At 43.8% G+C, this 20373-nt stretch overlaps 2 protein-coding genes across 2 annotated transcripts in view; both read left to right on the forward strand.

Moving 5' to 3' along the window:
* The first annotated feature begins 2283 nt into the window (after positions 1-2283).
* Positions 2284-5469, forward strand: LOC146428109 (gastrokine-1-like). Its single transcript, XM_085080485.1, has 6 exons — positions 2284-2295; positions 2887-2940; positions 3082-3222; positions 3379-3489; positions 3846-3987; positions 5226-5469. Exons 1-6 carry the CDS (start codon positions 2284-2286, stop codon positions 5312-5314), a joined length of 549 nt encoding a protein of 182 aa, XP_084936611.1. The 3' UTR covers positions 5315-5469.
* A 5896-nt stretch (positions 5470-11365) lies between these two features.
* The window catches only part of ANTXR1 (ANTXR cell adhesion molecule 1), a 103629-nt gene continuing 94621 nt past the window's right edge, over positions 11366-20373 (forward strand). Inside the window, exon 1 of the mRNA XM_085080412.1 lies at positions 11366-11889. Within this exon, the coding sequence (XP_084936538.1) occupies positions 11738-11889 (152 nt within the window). The 5' untranslated portion in view covers positions 11366-11737. The remainder of the gene's footprint in view (positions 11890-20373) is intronic.

Raw genomic sequence — 20373 nt, forward strand, 5'->3', positions numbered from 1 at the left:
ATGTAAAGTCTGACACAACAGCACTAACAGCTTCTCAGCCTCCTCTCAGAGGCCAGAAATTATCTCCCTTTTAATTTGATCTCCAGGAGTAATAATGCCCCAAAACATAGCTATTAGAGCTAATGCTTTATTGAGTGAAACACTGCTGGGAATCAAAAAGCTACATCCTTATCTCCTTCAATCTTTTCTAAAAATTGGAACATCGAGAAAGACTCCAAGGAGCACCACAATGAAAGTTCACATCACTCTGGCACTAGGGTTATGCTTAAGTAGGAGAACACATCATACACGTGACATTGCTGGAAGAGGCAATTTACCTTTAACAAAGTCACTTTTCAACCTCCATGACACATTTATCAAAATAATATAATTGAAAGGACCAATATTTTCTTTGCCTATGATTGTTTGCTCTACATAAAGCCTTTTCAAAAAAGTGTTTATCTTTGGCAATCCACTTCTTTTATTCAATGTATATTGTTTGCATGAAGAACTATTTTTTTTTTTAATATGGCTGCATTGCAACCAAGGTGGTTTTTTGAAAAAAAAAATCATTGATACAATGTGCAAAAGGTTTCGGCTTGACAAACAGTTTCCTGCACCACCTCAAGGAGACAAAGTAGAAGGGTAAATGAAAGTCTTGTGAAAGCCAATTGACTGGGAAAAGGCTCCAAGAACTGAAGAGAACCTTCTCAGCAGGGCTGAGTTACTCTAAAAGTTCCTTCAAATGTTGCATTGCCCATAAATAACCCCTTCCCCCATACCAAAGATGTGTGTACAGCTTTTGAACTCCAGTTTTGGTTTTCCTAAATGCTGCTTTCTGGGTTTGTTTCTTTGATGCTCAGGGACCTGGGCTTTACCAATTGCCACCCAGAGAGAATTGCTTCATTATCTCAAGGTTCAGACTCCAAAGCTTGAACCCATTTGAAAAATGCACCCAAGCTCTGTGCAGAGGAATTCCCTCCTACCTGGCTTACCGAGCTCCTGGTGAGTTTGCTACTGACAGCCTTTGTGTTCCAAAATAAGGACAGGTTAACAAGGTTAAAAATTACTTGTTCACCTCCAAGTAAGGCTGAGTAAGTCAATTATTGAAATCTTGTTGTTTTCCATGATTTTTAATATATGGGTGAATTCATATGTAGGAAGGTCTGGGCTCTGGCTGTTGACAAAATTCGGAATGTTTTAGGTAACCTCAGGCATATACAACACCTGACTCACCAGGGGTCCTACATGGTTCCTCTCTTTTGTGGGATCAGACAGGGCTGGGGGAGAGTGATTCACCCCATAGCCCAGGCAGAAACCCCGTGTTTTCTCATAGGAATCCACACAAGCTCTGCTGCTCATAAAGAACCAGGAATGTGACCCCCATTTGGTGTAGCAGTACATATAAAAAATGTCCCTTTGGACTTCAGACACCCTACAGTCAAACCAAGACCAGAATTTGATTTAATACTGCAAAAGCAGCAATGGTTACAAGTTATTTGCCTTTAAATATTTTAAAAAACACCTTTTTAAAATAATGGACTGGATTGCAGTTGAAAGAAAATTCAGAATATTTACAGTGATTTCCCGCTGCAGACTGGAGTTGCTCACAGAATGAAACTTGACACTAATACCAAATATTCAAAAACCTTCCCAACTGAATGACCACTCCTGTCAATAATTAGTTACATCACCACAGAAAATAAACTGAGACAAGCTAAAGACACATATTGTTGTCACCAAAAAATAACAGAGATCTCTACAGACTTGCACATATGTGGGATAATTCAGCTTGAAATGCCTATTTCTTGTATAACAGTTTTAAATGGCCATGTTGTATTTGGACCACATATTTTGGTGGGTGCTATGGTTACAGGGAATAAACAGTGCATTTTGGAAGGTACAAAGGATTTTTTTGCTTGTTTTGTCAACTGTAAGATTTTTAGTTTTTTTCTATTTTCATATCTCTAGATTATATCTGGTCCTAAATTTAATGAGAATTTTCAAAAGTCATCAGTACATATCAGAAAAATGCTATAAAACCTATCCATTTTTTTGTCTACAAATATATTCCTATCACATAATCATCAGACTCCAGCAGGTCAAACTTTGCAGAAGTACAATCCCCATATTTATCAAGTAGCTACAGCAGGAAATATTTTTCAGTGACATGCAACAGGGAAACAAATGACAAAATAATTTTATTGCAACTCAGTCCTTCCACACCTAATTCTGAAAACATATAAAAGGTGGGAGGTTCACACAATTTATTCTGCTTTCAGCAGCATCAGCTCTGCAGTCAGGATGAATCTCCCTGTGAGTATGCATGCTTTTCTTCCTTATAAACTGAAACTTTGATTCAAACCCATTTCTTTATCCCTCGGAAGTGCTTCTGCCTTTCTAGAGCACAAAGGCTTTCTCTGGGGACATTTTGCTCCTCCAGAATGAGCAACTCAGTCCCTATTACCCAAATGAGCTGATGAGGTAAGGATTTTTTCACAGCTTGGCTGTACATTATTCAGCAAACAGGAAGCTTAATCCATGTCCATTTTTGTCAACACTTTTGCACAACTGGAGCAATGCACTAGTGGATCAACCCCTTCCCTGTAATGCCAGGGAGAAGAAATTCTCCTCAATCTTGTCAAATACCTGTGTGTTCCTGCACAAGTGTGAGAAACAACTCCAGATTCAGCTCTTGAAAGAGCAAGTGTGAAATGTGTCTACTTTGCAGCATGCTGGGGTAAAGCAAGGGTGACTCCTTTTTAGGGCACTATTGCAATCCCAGGATGAAAGCAAAAAAGGACCCAAGGAGGACCCTTAAACATCAGATTAGGAGAAGGGATTCTCCTGATCAGATTTGTCAGCCAGAGCTGCAGTTAACACTTTTGTATTTGATTTTCCTTTCAGATTTTGACTGCAGTCCTTCTTGGACTTGTCCTGACTCCAGCCCTTGCTGATTATGTGAGTACAGTGACCAGTTTCTTCATGGCTGCTCTTTCTGTATTCCCTGCTTCATGAGATCTCCTTGAACCTTTCATTTTTCTAAAGCCTTGGGAAGATAATCACTTGAAAGCCTGAGTGTTCTTTCATTTGTTTTCCTAGCACCAACAGATGGAAGTAAGCAAGAAAGTGTCCATTGGTGGAGGCTATCAAATTATGACCATCAATAGAAAATGGTTTGTGGCAAGTATCCAGCAGAAGACCAACCGTGGGTCCTGGAAAACCATCTGGAACTATGACACAGTGAGTGCAGGCAGTGTGCTTGTTCAGAGACTGGATGAGGAGATTGGTTCAGACATTCAGTAAAAACTGGTTTATTACTTTTTTTAATATGTAAATAATTCCAGTATTATTGATTGAAAGAATAAATTCCAAGTAGTCAATAACTTCATTTTACAGGGTTTTATGGCAACCAAAGTGCTGCCAGAGAAAGCTTGCTACATTTCCATAATGAACAGAACAGAGATGCCCAGCTTTGATGCACTTCCCCAACTGGCTGCAGACAGCAGGGTAAGATTGAAAAGGAGCAGTTACTTGGAAAGTTGTACTTAATGCAAAATAAACTGATATGCGAGATGTTGCTATTTTGAAAATCAACAGATACTTTGAAGATCACATTCATCACATCATTAGTTAGATATTTTTATCAATTTTAATGATATTTTATAACAATGTAACTTGAACCCTTTGAAAAATAGGAATATCCACATTCACATTGCTTTCAGTGGAGGGTTATCAAGTTTTGCCAATGTTGTAGCTCACTTAGATTATACTTAAAAAGTTTATAACAACTAAAACTAGGAATACGCCTGAAATTAAATGGATCAGGGCACTGACCTTGCTGCATGCTGTTATGTGATGTTTAGAAGCACAATCATCAAAGACCCCCTACAAAGGAGATCACATTCACTCTTGTCAAGAGAACTATTCGTGACCTTGAATCATATGGACCAGACACCTTCTCTATGTGCATAGGACTCACAAGCTATGTGGCTTACGAAGTTCACGGTGAGTGCAAGCAAAGGAATTGTGTCTTTGAGTGACCTGGCCTTTGTTTCCCTTGGGGAATGACTAAGGCACAAGCGCTGCTCTTCCGCCTGGAGACGCACAGAAACCAAGGGCTTCGGGAGTTGCACAGAGGCTTCGACATCTCTGCAGCTCAGGACTGGAACAGGGTGGTGTCACAGCCGCCATGTGTGACCCGATCGAAAGCCTTACAGCTCCGTCCTTGGAATCTTAAGGAGGCCTAAGTTTGGGCTCAGAGTGTTTCAGCCCACGTGGAGCTCCTCGGCAATGCCCAGGCAAAGAAAAAGGGTCATCCTAAGAACCGCTGTCCTTCGGCCCTTGGCTTGCTGACGAGTTGGCCGAGGGAACCACCACACCCTTGGGCTTCACAACACTGAGCCAAGCGGCTTTCTTCCCTCTAGGTTTTTCCCAGGGGGAAATTTCAATTTCCCCAGGTTTTTAATGACCTGCACTTCCTAGGAGTCTTCCAGAATGCCAGAGCCCATGCGACTGGGCCCATGAAGTGGCACCAGCTTAACCGTATAATGCCCAGCCCTGGGGACTTGCAGGAGCGAGTGGAATAGAGCCCCGATTTCTGCACGAGAAATCCCAAAGGGTGGCCAAGAGCACGGCCTGGTGGGCATTCCTTGCCGAGCCACAGAGCTGGTGCTCTTGGGGGACTCCAAGGGAATCTGTCCCTTGTACAGCTCAAACATTTTTAGTGCAGCAATTCTTCAGAATATGGCTTGTTCTGAGCAACAAAAATACACCCTTGTAGAAGAGCAGCAATTGCTATGGAGATGGGTATAAATCAGCTGAGTTGCTGTGGGTGCCTTGATTGTAATTTGACCACTTGCAATACAATTTTTTGTATTGATGGGGAAAAAACCTCATTTGTTTTAAATATATCCAAGGAGACTAAGTTTTACTCAGAGGACCTAATCCTGAAGCACCATTAAAAGATTCTGTGCCTTCCTGCCAGCTGATTGTCTCCAGCTGTGGCATGGAAAGATGCTTTACAGCTCAGGCTCAGGATGTTGCATTCTGTCATAGCAGCATTTCCACGTACACACTGCTTGCTCTGCTTTAAGCATTGCTTTGTCACCTGAGAGGGCTCAGTGTGATTGACAAGGCGAGTGCAATGTGCCAGGTACTCAGGGCTGTCAGTGAATGCATAGAGAACTCAACAGCATCTTAGCCTATATCTCATGGTAATTGTTTTTCTTTTCTTGTTTTTAAAGGACCACAATTCTATCTCGGATCATGTGTCAAACTTGATGTCCTTCAATATTTGGCCCTCACGTACTGTCATAGCAGTAACTATGTGTGAAAATCAGCTCTTGAACCTTGTGTGGATGCAGTCCAAAGCCAACTCCAGTGCTGTTATTTCCTGGCACCTCCTCTTTCAAGAGGCTCAATTTGAGGACTGAGTACTGAAACAGATCAGCTGGTGAACAGAGCTATCAATTAAATTCCTTCATCGTGGATTAACTCCAGCCTGTTTGTCACTACTCTACCCTTTTTCATTTATGAACACCTCCAGAAGAATATTTTGCCCTATTTGAGCCGTTTCATTGCTTTTTTCATTGCAAGCTCCCAGCACAGCCAGAGAGCTGGGCAAGCCCCAGGGTGTGCATGGTACAAACAAGGCATTCAGAGCTAAGATCTTCCTTCCCATTCAGGGAAAGATGCCTCACATTAAAAATCTTGATTCAGGTAGTTCAAAAGGCAGAAAGAAAAGAGAACAAAGCAATGAGTTTGCCTTTTGTAGGGGAAGGGGAGTCTCCTTTGTGGGATTTACAGAGTTGTTCTCTGTTCCTAAAATAAAGCCAGGTTGCTCAAATCTTCACAATCCAGATTTAGTATTTCCCCTTCTCTAACAAAAATGGCAGGATGCCTCAGGTTATCCAGGTCAATACATATCTGTCTTTAGTACCAATACCAGCCATGCAACATCCCTCATTTTCTGATGCCCTCTCACTGGCCCCAGGGGCTTTATTCTGTAGCAGGTTGAAAGGATGCAGAGTTCACTGAGGCACATCTCAGGCAAAGGCATCTGAATTACCTGGATGAGCTCATATCAGTCCCAGCAGAGGAGAGACACAGGCAGGAGTTTGTTGCTGCCAATCTCCTTCCTTCTTGATATTACACAAGTTCTTTTGATTCCCTCACAGACCATCACTTTTCATTTTGTGCAGTCTGAAAGTAAATGGGAGAGAATCAAGTTTAGGAGGGATTTTAATTTCTTTTTATTCAGTGCCCTAACACAATCATTCAGCTCTTGTCATGCCCTTCTTTACCTGAAGGAGAAAGAAAAGCCCACTCTTGCACAAGTGCTGCAAGGATGCTCTAGGTTGGCAAAGTGCTTGGAAATGGTAAATGGCAAAGAAAAACAAACATGCATGAAATGCTGAGTAGAGGAGGGAAGGCAGAGAGAAGTGCATGGCCTTATCACAGAGCCCTATTTCCCACAACACCAGCCCAAGAGGACTGAGAAGGAGCGATGAGAAGGAGAATTGGGAAAAAAACAGTAAAACTCATGGGTTGAGATAAGAAAATTTTAATAACTGAAATGAAGTGAAATATACTACTAATAATAATGCTAATTATAAGAACAGCAGCAGCAACAATACTAATGGAAAGTGGTAGGGAGAGAGAGAGACAGACAGACAGAAAGGAATAAAACCCAAGGGGAACAAGTGATGCCCAGTAGAATCACTCACTACTGCCTGTTGCCCAGGCTGTCCCCCAGCAGCTCACAGCCAACTGCCCCAGTTCAGACACTGGGCATGATGTTCTGTGGTGTGGAACATCCCTTTGATAGTTCAGGTCAGCTGTCCTGGCTCTGCTCCCTTGTGCAACTCCTCACTGGCAGAGCATTAGACATTAGAGAGTCCCTGATTTACAGTGAGCACCATTTAGCAAGAGCTGAACCATCAGAGTGTTGTCAGCACAACCTCCCAGAATGAAATCACCAATGCACTGTGGGTGTTACAGAGCATCACAGCATTCTGGTGAGCTCTGGATCAGCCCATGGCAGACAGTGGGGATATTTCCACCCAGGGACAGTCAATTCCAGGTGTACTGATGCCCCTCCAAGTGAAAACAAACTGTGGCCTGCACTCTGCCACCAAAGGGACTGGGAAAAATCCATCAGCAATGTCAGTGGTGGCACAGCACTGGGCTCTTCTGTGAGCCATGTGCTCATGTTGAAATTCCAGTACAGCAGCGCTCAGAGGCAGCAGGACTTCAGTCAGGCCATGATAATCTGCTGTTAGTCTCTGCTCTCCATTAGACTTTCACACTAGCCATCTGGGAGTACTGAAGGGTGAGCAGGGCCTGCTGATCCCTCCTGGGCTCTCCAGGCAATGAATCACAGATGGGATCAAAGTCTTGGCTGGTGCACTGTTGTGAGAGCCATCCACACCTGCTGTCCTTAAATGCTTAACAGCAAAAAGGTCCTCCTAGAGACCAGGCAGGGCAGAGCTGTTTAATTTCCTCCCTCACCAAGGCAGCCATACCAAAAACCCACAGGTAACTGTTTTGGGTGCTTGAAATAACCTGAGCAACCCCATGCCAAGGATGAAGGGAGCCTCCTGGCCACTGACAGTGGAGTGCTTTTGCCCCTCATTCCCAGTCAGGCTGATTTCTGAAACCAGGGCACTTTCTTAGGTTATGGGGACATTATTCCTTGTGAAATTTTCTTCTATTTTATTTAACATATTGCAAGCAATATATTTTCATCTGTGTAATTAGTGTAACACTCTGCCCAAAAGAGTTACATCCATACACAGAGTTTGCAGCCCCTTTTAATAAAAGCTGGAGGAACAAACTTGGATCACCAAAAAAATTAAACATTGTACATGTTACAGCAGAGGCAGATAAAATCACAGCAGGGAAAAGTCAGATAAAAGCAAGAGACAAGAGAGTTCTTGATCTCTTGAAAAATTAGAGCAGTCTAGGGAAGAAAAAAATCCTCTTTGCCACTGAGTGTCAGTCTCGAGTTGTAGAACTGAGATGGAAAAGGCACACAGCTCACACCCAGAGGAGTCTGCTAGCCCACAGCACCAGGAGAGTGTAGTAGTGCAGTGATAGCACAGCTGTGCTGAATTTCAGCACTTGAAGATACAGCCAGTGACTTTAAGGCCATGTCTGCACTGGGCAGGAATTCCTGCCCCAAGTGATAATTTGTGATAACACTGGGTGGTGTGGGGAACTTCCACACAGTGCTGTAACAGCTTCCTGAGGTACCGTGAAAAACAGGGAGCATGATTTTTAGATCTTGGCAAAAGCCATTACCCATCGTACGGGTCAGACATTTGGGAGCCAAAGGGAATCACCTCCAAAGCCACCCAAGAGTGCTCCCAAACCCACCTGATGCTGTCCTGGGACAGCTCTCAGCTGCACCACTGTCACCACTGGCTGGCAGAGCCAGCTTCCTCGAGCTGGAAGTTTCAGAAAAGGTGCCACAGCCACACAGAAGGGAGTAGTTGATAGAACAAGATCTGCTGACACCACTTCCCCCATCATTTAGATATGCGAGTTATAGTCACTCATGAAGGGCATCAGCTGGAGCTTAATTACCCTTTGCACTGCTGTATGCAATTAGAACACCTCATTTTTGTGTGTCACACAAAGACTAGAACACACTCAGTCTTCCCAAGCAGTGATAGGTGTCTCACACAAAATCTCCATTTTATTTCTGGCATTTTTAGTGAAGGGGGACAGACAGAAATTCCAACACCCCTCCTGTGTCCCACATGAGCTTCCTGTTATGGAGCTGCATTTCTCAGAATGTTGATGCCGCCCTTACCGATCATAAACAAAAATACACACTGTTAAGGCAGGCAGGCATATGAAGGGGATTAGTCCTCAAGAGTTGCAGCAAAAACTCAGTGTTCCATTTTGTCAGCAGCTCCCTCCATCTCAGAGCACTCACAGCTTCATCTGATGCTTCATTCCTCGGCTTTTCCCCAAGCTTTCCTGGGGTTTCTGTCAGTCTGAATCCACAGCAACACAAAGAATCTGATCTCCTCTTCCATTCCCCCTTTTATCCCTCTGTTAGCTCCATGCCAAAGTTGTTTTCCTGAGGCACAGCCTTTTCTTTGTTCTGTTTTGTTTTTTTTAAACTCAAAGTATTAGTTCATCTCAGGGCCAGTGAAAAACAAATGGAAGAGATTATCACTCTGCTTTTAATCTCTAGGCAGACAGAGATCATAAAGCAATGACAACAAGACATATCTAACTGTGGCAGAAGTCTTAGCTGTACCTCAGATCTGAAGCCGGCCCTAAGTACTCTTCCAAAATTTCTTAAAGCTAGCACATGAGTCCTTAAAGAGGAAGCTTTTCTTCAACCCATACGTGTTTTACATCTTTCATTGAGCTCATTTTCTTTTAAAATACACAGAAAAATAAAATTCCACAGACTAGTCTCATCCCCTTCCTTAGGGCAGCACAATGTTCAAATACATACACAAAACTCTCCAAGCCCAACCCCAGGATTTGGGTAACTGCAGCTTTCTAACTATAACCTGATCTGGCACAGAACAGCTGTATAAAACTTTAAAATCCCCAACCTGACTTGCTGACCTAGCACACCTTTGCTGGCTACAGGAGCTACAGCTCTGCACTTTGGTGTCTCCAGCAGCCCCATCTGGGAGGGTGTGAGCACCCAGATCACCTGGATTTGCAAACTGCTCTATCATTTTCACAGCTACCTAAAAAGGAGCCCCTGCCCTCACATCCTGCCTAGGGCAGGAGCCACCCCTCATCTTGGGCAGCAGCACAGCTCCCTCAGCAAAAGGCTCCCATATGTGGGACATGCTGCTGTATTTCCATGGATTGCAGGAATCCTGATACCCTGACACAGATCCTTTCCCTGGGCACCAATGAGCTGTGTCCCTGCTCTCCTCTCAGACTAAGAGATAAATGGAAAGACTCACTCCTGCACTCCCAATTCCCCTTGAGTTGAGGTGGGAAATCCAGAATATTCACCTATAAAACACTTGTTTCTGCTCCTGTCTAGCCCTACAGAAGCTTTGCTTCCAAGGGATCTCCAGAGCTCCAGCTTTGATTGGGATTTGACAGCAGGGCTGAAGAGGTACCATTTGCCCATGTCTTGTTCTCACACTGGGGGTGATGGAGCTGGGGAATTGCTGAGCAAGGCCAGGTGTGGGAGGGAGAACACTCCCAAAGTCTGAGTCATCAGTGCACCAGGGTGGCTGATTAATGTGCCATTCAGACATTTCACTTCTGTCAAAGTCTGTTAGCACAGTTTGTCCTTTTCCCTTGCACCCCATCCTGCTGCTTTTCCTGGTCTTCCTTCAGATTGTTTGCTTTTGTTAAGGATGTTTTCAAGACCAATTTAATGCTTTAAGCAGTGCAGAACAGCTGGAAAGCCTGACTCGAGTGCACTTGCACTCCCTGAAACCCCACTGAAGCTGCTCCACTCCCTGGGAGCTGGCACTGGGGAGGATGGATTTGTTGGTGTGGCCTGAGAGGGAAGTTTGGGAGCTCCTGCTCCTGGCAGCTCCAGTTTAGCTTTTACTGGTGCAGGGGCTCCCTCACTGGGGAATGGATGGTGTTCCTCTTGAGCTGTCCTGCTCTAGTTTTAGAGCCTGTGGTGCTGTTTGTGGAAGGAGATCGGAGATGTGAGTGTAGATAAATTTATGTTTTCCATTGAGTTTTCTTGGGAGAGTTTAGGCTTTAGAGGTTGAAATGAGTTTGGTGAGGGTGGTGAGCTGGGGCAGACTCATAAGCACAGACACTGCTGAGTACTTCTCAGGACTGAGAAAATGCAAGGGATGAAGCCTGGCATGGCCTCTTTAACTTTCGTGAAGCTACCCCAGGTTTTTAAAGGTCTTTAAATTCAGATGTTGCCTATATGGGAAATTAAGATGTCTCTGCACATCACTTCTGTCTGTGCGGGAAACAAAGATGTAATGATAGGACAAGGGGGAAAGGCCTTAAACTGAAAGAAGGCAGGGTTAGATGGGATATTGGGAAGGAATTGTTCCTTCTGAGGGTGGGGAGGCCCTGCACAGGTTGCCCAGACAAGCTGTGGCTGCCCCTGGAAGTGTCCAAGGCCAGGTTGGACAGGGCTTGGAGCAACCTGGGCTTGTGGAAGGTGTCCTTGTCCATGACAGGGCTGGGATGGGATGAACTGTAAGCTCCCTCCTAACCCGGCCCAGGCTATGATTCCATGCACAGAGCTGGGAGCCTGCTGTGAGCAAATGTGCTCAGTGCACAAATATGCTGAAAACCAGACTCTGCTCAGCCTGAGTTTTGGCCACGAGATGGCATTCTCTGAGCTTCTTTTGCTGAGGAAAAGTCGAGCTTGCCATCTTTAATAATAACAATAATAATTAAAGGGGGGGGGGGGAAGCCACAAACCCTCCCTGTATTTTCTGAAGTCTGTGACAAAGCAAGATTTGTGAGGAGGCTGCTCCTGCTCTTGGCAAACAATGGTGCTGCTTTCTGAGAGCTGCAAGGGAGACTGAGGGTCAAGTCCCTTTAAAAAAAAAGTGAAATACAGTATTGTGCATCTTGAAATCTGAAACCAAGAAACAGAAGTGCAAGGGAAACAAGGGGGAAAGTCTTACAATTCCTGAGGACAACTGTTGCAAGTGGAGTTTTAAGGAATACAATATACATATATACCTTTTAAGGTCATTGAATGGCTTTTGTGGAGAAAGCTGTGAAATAAACGAGTCTTGGAAGAAGAGATTTCTTTTTCTCCTCCTCTCTGGATATAATGGCCATTGCAAAGCAAAGCATCTTGAGATTTGGCTTCAAATGTGTCTTCCTAGCAATTTTTACACTCACCTGTGATGGACACGGCGGAAAGAGAGAGAATGGTGGTCCTGCCTGCTACGGAGGATTTGATTTGTATTTCATTCTGGACAAGTAAGTCAGTCCTACTTTATTCTTTTTCACAGTGTTCTTTCACTAGGCATGAACTGGAATGGCACATGCTGATACCAAGGAGGTTTTCTTTGGATTTTGGTTTTGTAGAAGTCACTGTGTCCCCAAGGGACCTTTGAAACTCCTGACTGCTTGCTTTGTTGTTGTTGTGGTAACTTCTTTGGTAGGTCCAGTGCATAAATCCCATTGTCCTCTGAAAATTACATCATTGTAAATTTTCCTGATATGGAAGCTTTGTGTGTACTCGAACTCAAGTGTGTACTCCAGTTTCTTAAAACAGTGCCTGGGAGAAGGGCAGCACCCTGGTCCCCTCTGGTTTCCCTGTGAACTGGGGAGGTTAAAGCTCTCACGAAAGCAGGGCTTGCAGAGTTATTCCTGCAGGCATGAATTCAATAGCTGAAAACGTGGAGGAAGCGCTCACCCGCCTGGAGCTTTGCCTGTGCCCCTCTGCTCCCTCAGCTCCTCTGTCCACAGCAGCAATTCTAGGTAAAAATCAGCTCAAAGACAGGCTACTCCCTTCAGAAAGAGCTGAATTCAGCTGCTGTGATGGAGAACAGCTCGAATGCTTAATTTAAAGAGAGCTTTATTTTCTCTAGCTGAGTCACACTTTCTTTGTTTCTTGTGTTAATCAAATGCATATTTTGACTATTTAGCTGTTTGTACTGAAGATAACTTCCTACCTCACTGTTCCATCACTAATTGTGACAGTGTCATCTCCTTGGCACTGTAAGTGTTCTGCTTTTTTCAGATGTGGACGGAGTAATGTGAAATCATTTTGTGCTGAGCTTTGGGAAGTTTCATACTAAAGCAATACAGTAATTTAGAAAATAAACCAAAAAAACATAAAAAATACTAGCTGAAATGATTGTCCTAATTTTCTTGATCAAGAATAGTTATTTTGAACCAAAGGCTTGGAAATACTGGAGATTATGCCTGCCAGAGCCATGGCACTGACATTAATAACCATAAATTTCAGAGACAGGAAAGTATTTGCAAGTTGCCAAAAGTGCTCACAGATGAAATTTCTGACTGATCCTCTTGAGTGTTTTGCAGTAGCTCCCACATTACATTAGTGTAAATGACTTGGAATTACATAACCCTTTATTACAAAATACTGGGTAAAATCTAAGACTGAGACACTGGCTGCTTCAGTGTGCCAGTTGTCCTGATGCTCCAGGGGAAAAGTTTATTTATTTTATTCAGTGGAAAGATCCACCTGCCTTATTAATTTTGCTGCTCTTCAGTTATTAGTTGGAATACCTCTATTGCTACATACAGAAAAAACCCCAAACCCACACAAACTCAGAGCATGATTTGTACTGCAGAGAACTTTTGTCAACTGCATTTCCCTGGAAGTTCAAGCAGGATTGAAGGTTTTCTCAAATCTCATGGATGTGCTGTGTTACACCTCTGAACTAATGTAACTTTAATAGGCCATTAATTCCAGTTCTGTGCTGTTCCCTCACAAAAATCCATGACTTCTGAGCTTTGCTCAAGGGATTATGGATTTGGGTGGAAGCACAAGCCTTGGCACACACTTTAAGGCAGGCTGGCTGGCCCCAGTGTATGTACCGAGGTATCCAACAAAAATCCTGCTTTGACAGTTGCAGAATTCCTATTTCTGGGATTTTTCTGGTGCAGAAATGAACAGGATTTGATGTAAAAATTTCCTTGGTCTCTAGTGGAATTTGGAGGGGCACTGTAGTTTTTCAGCTCTTCCTGAGTACAATACACCATTGGACCTGGTTGTTCAACTTCTGATGACAGGTTTACTGTGATGGAGTCGGTTATCCCATATCCTTTAACACCTTCATGGAATCATAGAATGGTTTGAGTTGGAAGGGTCTTTAAAGATCCTCTGGTTCCACCCCATGCCATGGGCAGGGAATCTTCCACAAACCTTTCATTTCCCAGAGGCTAAGCTGAATTTCTAGAAAAGTTCAGTCTTACTTAGCCTGGGTTTTCTACCTTCTAATTCTCTAGAGAATGTTTTTCAAGATGCTGCTGAAGTCCTGAATGCGGAGAGAGGTGATGCCTGTAGAGGCTTTCAGGAGAACTATGGAATGATAATAATAAACTCAGGACTCATTGTTCCTCTTTGACTTCAAAGGTGTAAAAATGATTACAAAATATGAAAGTCATAAAGGACTCTGAAGCAGAAGAAATTCAGATTCTTAAGCCTGAAATGTAATTTCAATGGTGGAAGAAAGCCATCAAAACATTAAGCAACCTCCTTTCTGGGATCAAAAGGAATAATACAAAACCAACAATCACTGGAAGCCACCAGTGCAAGAGCTCTGAGCTGATCTATTGGCCAGGGTGGATTTAGTGACTCCATGAGTCTCTTTCGTTCCCTGTGACTGAAGAGTTCATAGGACACACTCCAGGGGCTGCACTGTGCCCAATCCTGGTCACAGCTGCCTCTGGATCACAGTGCTGGCCACAAGAAGCCCCCTCAGAGTGACCACACAAGCCAGGGGAAGTGGCACAGGCTGCCCCAGCTCCCTGCTCCAGCTCCTGCTATGTTCTCCTGAGGACATTCCTGAAGACCTGCTCTGTGAGCTGCTGAAGGGAATCCAGGTTTTGGGCTGTCTGCAGGCAGCTGGAGACAAATCCTGCTGCACATGGAGGACCTGCAGCAGATTTCCCATTTCTCATGGTCATGAAGGAGAGGGAAAACCAGTATTCAGCCATTCAGAGTTAATCCTGTGTGGCCTTAATGTGCACATAACAAACAGAACAATGGCCTGATGGATCCCAGCTATTCCTGTTGGGTCCAACATGTCCTTCTCTCTGTGTTTGATTCTGCTCTCAAGAGCTCTCACACAGCTCAGGAAACTCCAGAACCATTGCCTGACATGCAACAAACTTCAAATGACAAAAACAGTATTACACACATAATCACCTAACTTGAAATTCTGAGTTGAAGGAATTGAATTGACATGAATTAAGATGGGATTCCTCCATGTCTCTTTTCCTTTGATTGCAAAATCTCAAACTATGTCTATTTTCTCAATTTAGTCTCAAGCTGTGTGCTATTTAGAGTAGAAATTTGCTGTTTGGAGTAGCTTTTTGCTCGTTAGAGTACCTATTTGCTGTTTAGGGTACTGTTGGGGGCTCTTTGCTGTTTGAGTTCTGTGCAGGATTCAGTCACACAGGTGCTGAGCACCTCAGAGTGAAGGTCATACCCAGATAAGCCCAATGTTGTGGAAGGCAGACTTGGCTTCCCTTGAGAGATCTCATGCAAGGTCTGTCCTTCTGGGTTCTGTGGTGCTCAGGAGGTTCATGGATTCAGGCTCCCATACACTGAAGGAGTTGGTGCCAAGGAATTTACAGCCTGATGCAAGTTAAGATACAGGACCTTCATTAAGAAGGAAAATGAGGAAGCAGTGAGATGTTGCTAAAAAGCCCAAACACTTGTCTTTGCTAACATTGTCCAGTTATTCTAAAAATATCCCCCATGTGACTAATTAATGCTGACTGTGGCCACCCCAAAACTGACATGGCACCCAGCTCTGCAGTTAGTAAACACCCCCACAGGCATAGCTGGAACATTTAGGGGCAGCTCCCAAATTGATTTATTTGCAGGTAGAGAAGAAGGAATAACACCTGAGCATTCTCCGTAACCTTTTGTTGTAGCCTGTGTATGTCAGAGGGATTATTTGTGTGCTCTGCAGATAATGGGGATTTATACCCACATGTAGAAAACACACACGGAACTAAAGATGTGTAAAAGAAAACTTGGCTCTAAGAGATCCTTGGAAAAATGAAGCAAGTAATCCAAGCTGTTTCCTGTGATCCCTTCATTATCCAGCCAGACAGTGGATCTCTTTTTAACCAGTTGTATTGAAATGAATCTCCTGCTCCAGAGAGGCTGATGTTTGAGTGTAGCTTGAATAGCTGTAGTTACTGTGATTTAAGCAGGACTAAGTCCAGATTTACACTCAGCATGTGGAAGATACAGGGCCACAGTGGAATGGAAACAGGCAGACCACAGGCAGGGAGCCTGAGCCACAGGATCTGCTCCTTCCCCTGGGAAAGTGAGCCCTCGAGCAGAGCTGGAGAATGTTCCAGCTGCTCTCCATGGAAGAATCTGAAGCCTGAAGTAGGGAATAGTGACACTGAGTGTCTGTAGAAAGAGTTCAAAACTATCTCTGCTACTCATTGACCTAGGGAGTGATTCCTTGGGTTTTTTCCAGGATCACAGGCCTGGTCCAGAGCAAGGCGTGCATTTTGTTGGGATGGCAGGGGCTTACAAGGATGTGGAGGGATGTTTTTTCTCTGTGTTAGCATGAGGGCTGAGGGATGCCAGCAAGGCAGGGTGGAGAAATTTGTGCATTTTTTTGTTTTTTGCTTGCTCCCTGAAGGAACTTAATTAACTCCTAACTCTGCCAAGGGTAGACAATCGCAGTGAGCTGAATTAATGCATGAAATCCTTGCCAGTCAGGACCTGCAGATGTGTTTTTTACCCAGTGATGCATCTTAGGTAACTATTCCTTGGTAAAAGGAATGGGTAGGAACTTCCTCACAGCCTGGATTAAGCACTCTGCACTTTATCTGCTGCCTGATGTAAATTAAGTCCATGGCTACTTGTTTATTAGTTGTTTTTTTGCACACCCCCTGCCAGAGAAGAATGTTCTTGGACTGCAACTGGGCTTAGAGGCTTGTCCTGCTCTGAACTGAACCTCTATAGACCCTGTGACCTCAAGTGTTCAGCAGTGTCCCTGGTGAGCTGTCTCGTGTGAAGTGTGGCACAAGATAACTGTTTCCTCAAAGAATTGCATCACCTCACAAACGTCTTTGTGCTATGGAGGGCTTTCAAAATTGCTCCTAAAGTATTTAGAAAGACAAAAGACACTTCTTGGCTCATTTGTGTTATTTTCAAATAGCTCAATAAAGAGATGCTGCACAACTTCTCAGGTGAATGCCATCTCTGAGAGCCATGAGACTTCTTGGAGTTAGTCCAAACCCATGGAAGTTTAAGGAGATTTTTGGATCAACGTCAGCCTCTGAACCAAATGTTTTTATGCCCTTCTGTCAGCTGCAGAGCACAAAACTCGTGTGAAGTCTTGGTGTAAGAGTGTGTGGGCTTGATTCCGTGATTCTTCTAGTTTGTGAACTGAAAAAACCCACGGGTGTTCTGGGAAGATGCAACAATAGAAATGGAAAAGTGACGTCTAAAAAAGTGCAAGAAAAACAAAGTCTAGGGAGGTTTGAGTTGCTGCAGCTTTGGGTTCGGGAGCATCTTGTCCCAGTGAGAAGGAAGAAGGCACCTGTTGAAGGGCAGGGCTTGGACAGAGCATGGCTGGACTGGCTGGAACCACAGAGCCACTGGAGTGTCTCTCTCAACACTTGCATTCCATTTCAATGTACAAAATGCCAGTGGAGTTGACCACAGAATGTATCTTGTTAAAGAGAATGGTTTACTTAGGTTTAATTTCCATTTATTGGGCCCTTCTCCAGAAGAGAATTTGGCATCCCCACGATGAGCCTTTTCTTAAATTGCAAGTTTATAACATCAACCATTCAGCTGCAAAGTGTTGGCTTGCTGACCATCTTGTTTCTTTTGGGACTATGAAGAGAGAACTATTTAAAAATTGGCTTTTCTTATCTTACAGTTAGGCTTTAGAAATAGTTGTCCCACTCAGAGTTCTTGGCCTGCCTCATGACAGGCAGTACAAGGGAAGTGTCTTTTACAGTGTGGCTGCTGAATGACACAGCTCAAGGAGGTGGTCACTGTAAGCTAATTCTGGGTTTGTAAACTTTGTATTGGCTGCAGAAAGGCTGGTTGTATTGGATTTGTCCATTTTATGCCAAGTGAAGAATGTCAGAAATCTGAAGTGTGTTTCAGAAGATGCATTTTATGTACAAGGAGTACTTTTTCCTAAGTGCAGACCTGGGCATTTGTGGCCCCTGACATCAAAAGGAGAAATGAACTCCATGCAGACTGAGCTGTCCAGCTCAGGTGGAAGCTTGCTGTGCAGGAAGGAACAATGTGTGGTCAGCAAAAGTGTGAACAATTATTTTGGGCCCCTGTTGTAGCTTCCTCTGCTAGAGATGAGGAAAAACTGGATTGCAGACCATTCCAATCATCCCACTCCAGGGCCATAGGAACTGAGCAGAAACCATCCTCCTTTTGTGGATAGAGTGGGTTTATGATTGTAGCAGTGGTAAGAAGTCTCCTTAAAAAAGGCGTTTAGCCTTCTGCTGCTCCCGAACTTCAGGTGTGTTAATAGATATGTGGGATGATCTCCTGGAAAAAGAGCTGTAAATGGTGGTGTTCCAGAGGGCAGGAAGATGAGACTGTTGGTGGGATAGTATAGTGAGGATGATGAAGGGGAGGAGGTGCAGCAGCAGCTAAACCTGTACTCGTGTGAAGAACTAAAAGCACAGCTTACCTGTAAAAACTGTCCAAACCACCTCAGACCAGCAGAACAAGGGTTGGAAAGGCAAACACTTCACAGGATGTGCTATGGACCTGTTGACTGGCACATCTCTGAATTGAGCTATTGGATCTAAGCTTTATTCTGGCAAACACTCTTTTCAAAAATGCATGACTTCAGAGCCATGGGAAGTGTCAGGATTTAGTGTGACGACCTACATACCTGACATGGCTGGGTGTCCTTCCCAGCTGCAATAGTCATTTGAAGGGATGATCAGCTTTTGTTCAGAGGGGAAGAAACAACCTGACTTTCCAAGGCTAATGGAGCTTCCAGGGCAGTGTCTTGCTGCCAGAGATTTTCCTCAACATGGAGAGTGGTGTGGTTGTTTTACCTGATGACTGGGAGGAAGTTGGTTAGGTGCTGCTGGTCCCAGCTTCATGTCCTGTCCCAGATGGGTCAGGAGATGTGGGAAAATTTATTGAGGTGTATTTTTGAGAGGTGGATTTATAGTCTAAAGTAACATATGTTTCATTGAAGTAAGAACTAATTGGTTTATGATTAACAAAACCTTGGCTTTCCATGTCTTCTGGAGACTGACGCAACCCTTGCTATAAAGTCAGGTGTTTCTTTTTGCCTCACCATCTAGACAATAAATGCTTATTTTCCAGGCCAGTTCTAGGAAATTATTCGGGCTGTTTGGCATTGCTGAGACTGGAGTGCCTGTCGTTTTCAAGGTCTGCACCTGGGGTTGAGTTTTTTGTGTCTCTGTTTCATCAATTTAGGGTTTGGATACAGCAGGATTTAAGTTTCCTGTCTTAAAGAAAATGCTGATGTATGTCACCCTCCATCTCTTATGATGCCAATTTTCCCGCTGTCTGTGGTTTAATTGGTTTATCAAGACCTTTGTTATTGGTGTTCCTTTAGTGCTCTTGGATATACATTTGTGTGGAGAGCAAGTCATCATTTCATGTCCTGCTCTGATGAAAGAGCCAAGAAGTAATTCAGCACTAAGAGCATTTGGTAGTGATCATGTCTGCTCTGCCATCTGTCCCCCAGTGGTGCTGAGAGCAGAGTGTCTGCAAGACCAGCCCTAAACAATGCTTTTGGGATTGAGTCCTTTGCTCACCATTTTTGCATAGGGCATAGATGCTTTTGTACCTGAGCAAAGGTCCTCACTGCATGGGCAAATTGGGGTCATACAGGGAAAGAACAGCTTCAGGAGTCATGGAGCAAGAGGGGAAGGCCAAGGCTTTTCCTGAATGGCTGTGAATGAAAATCAGGTGCAGGGAGAAGGGGGTAGGAAATGTCTGTGACCCACACAATGGGTGGTCACTGCCTGCTTTTCATGCTTCTACAAGTGAAGCACTGCTCTGAGCAGCCAGTCTGGGGTGGCTGCACCAGGCTGGGGGAAACTGTCCTGGCTCTTCATTGGCATTCTCAGATCTGAGGTAGAACAGAACAGGTCAGGTGCCTTCCTGTGAAGTGAAAAACCATCTCAAATGTCAATATTTTCTTCTTCAGGCAGCAGATCAGTGAAGTTTCTGTTAAAACGGGAATGATTATTTCCCCTATAAATATTTCTAATTGTACTCAGTGAATTAAGTGATGACACATTTATTTTCCAACTCTAGGAAGGAATTTTTTTTCCAATATTAATATTCCAGTGTTCATAGGAGCTTTTATGCCAGAAGGGGCATTTCATGCTGAAAGATTCTGATTAACCTAATTTTTTCCTCATTCTGACAACATAAAGAAGAATAATCCAATCCCATTATAGCCCATGGTTTATTCTCCTGAGGAGAGAAATTAGTTTGTTTTGTCTTTAACTGAGGTGAGAAAGAATTAACCAGAGCAGTTGAGATGTGGACAAAGGTGTTTTACTTTTCAAAGTCTCTGGCACAGTGGAAACACTGGAGAAGTTTAATAATCTGTTCCTCCAACTGTGTGTAATTCTCAGAATACATTTGAGCTAAAAGCTCTGTGTAATGGTTTGGAAGTGAGTGGGTGGAATTAATCTAAAACATCGTGCAGAGAGACAGCTCTTCACTCACATAGGGTATATTTGGTTAAAGCTGTGTTAAGG

This window comes from Lichenostomus cassidix, chromosome 22, assembly GCF_008360975.1.
Source record: "Lichenostomus cassidix isolate B80296 chromosome 22, HeHo_3.0, whole genome shotgun sequence".
In the NCBI taxonomy this organism is placed as follows: Eukaryota; Metazoa; Chordata; class Aves; order Passeriformes; family Meliphagidae; genus Lichenostomus; species Lichenostomus cassidix.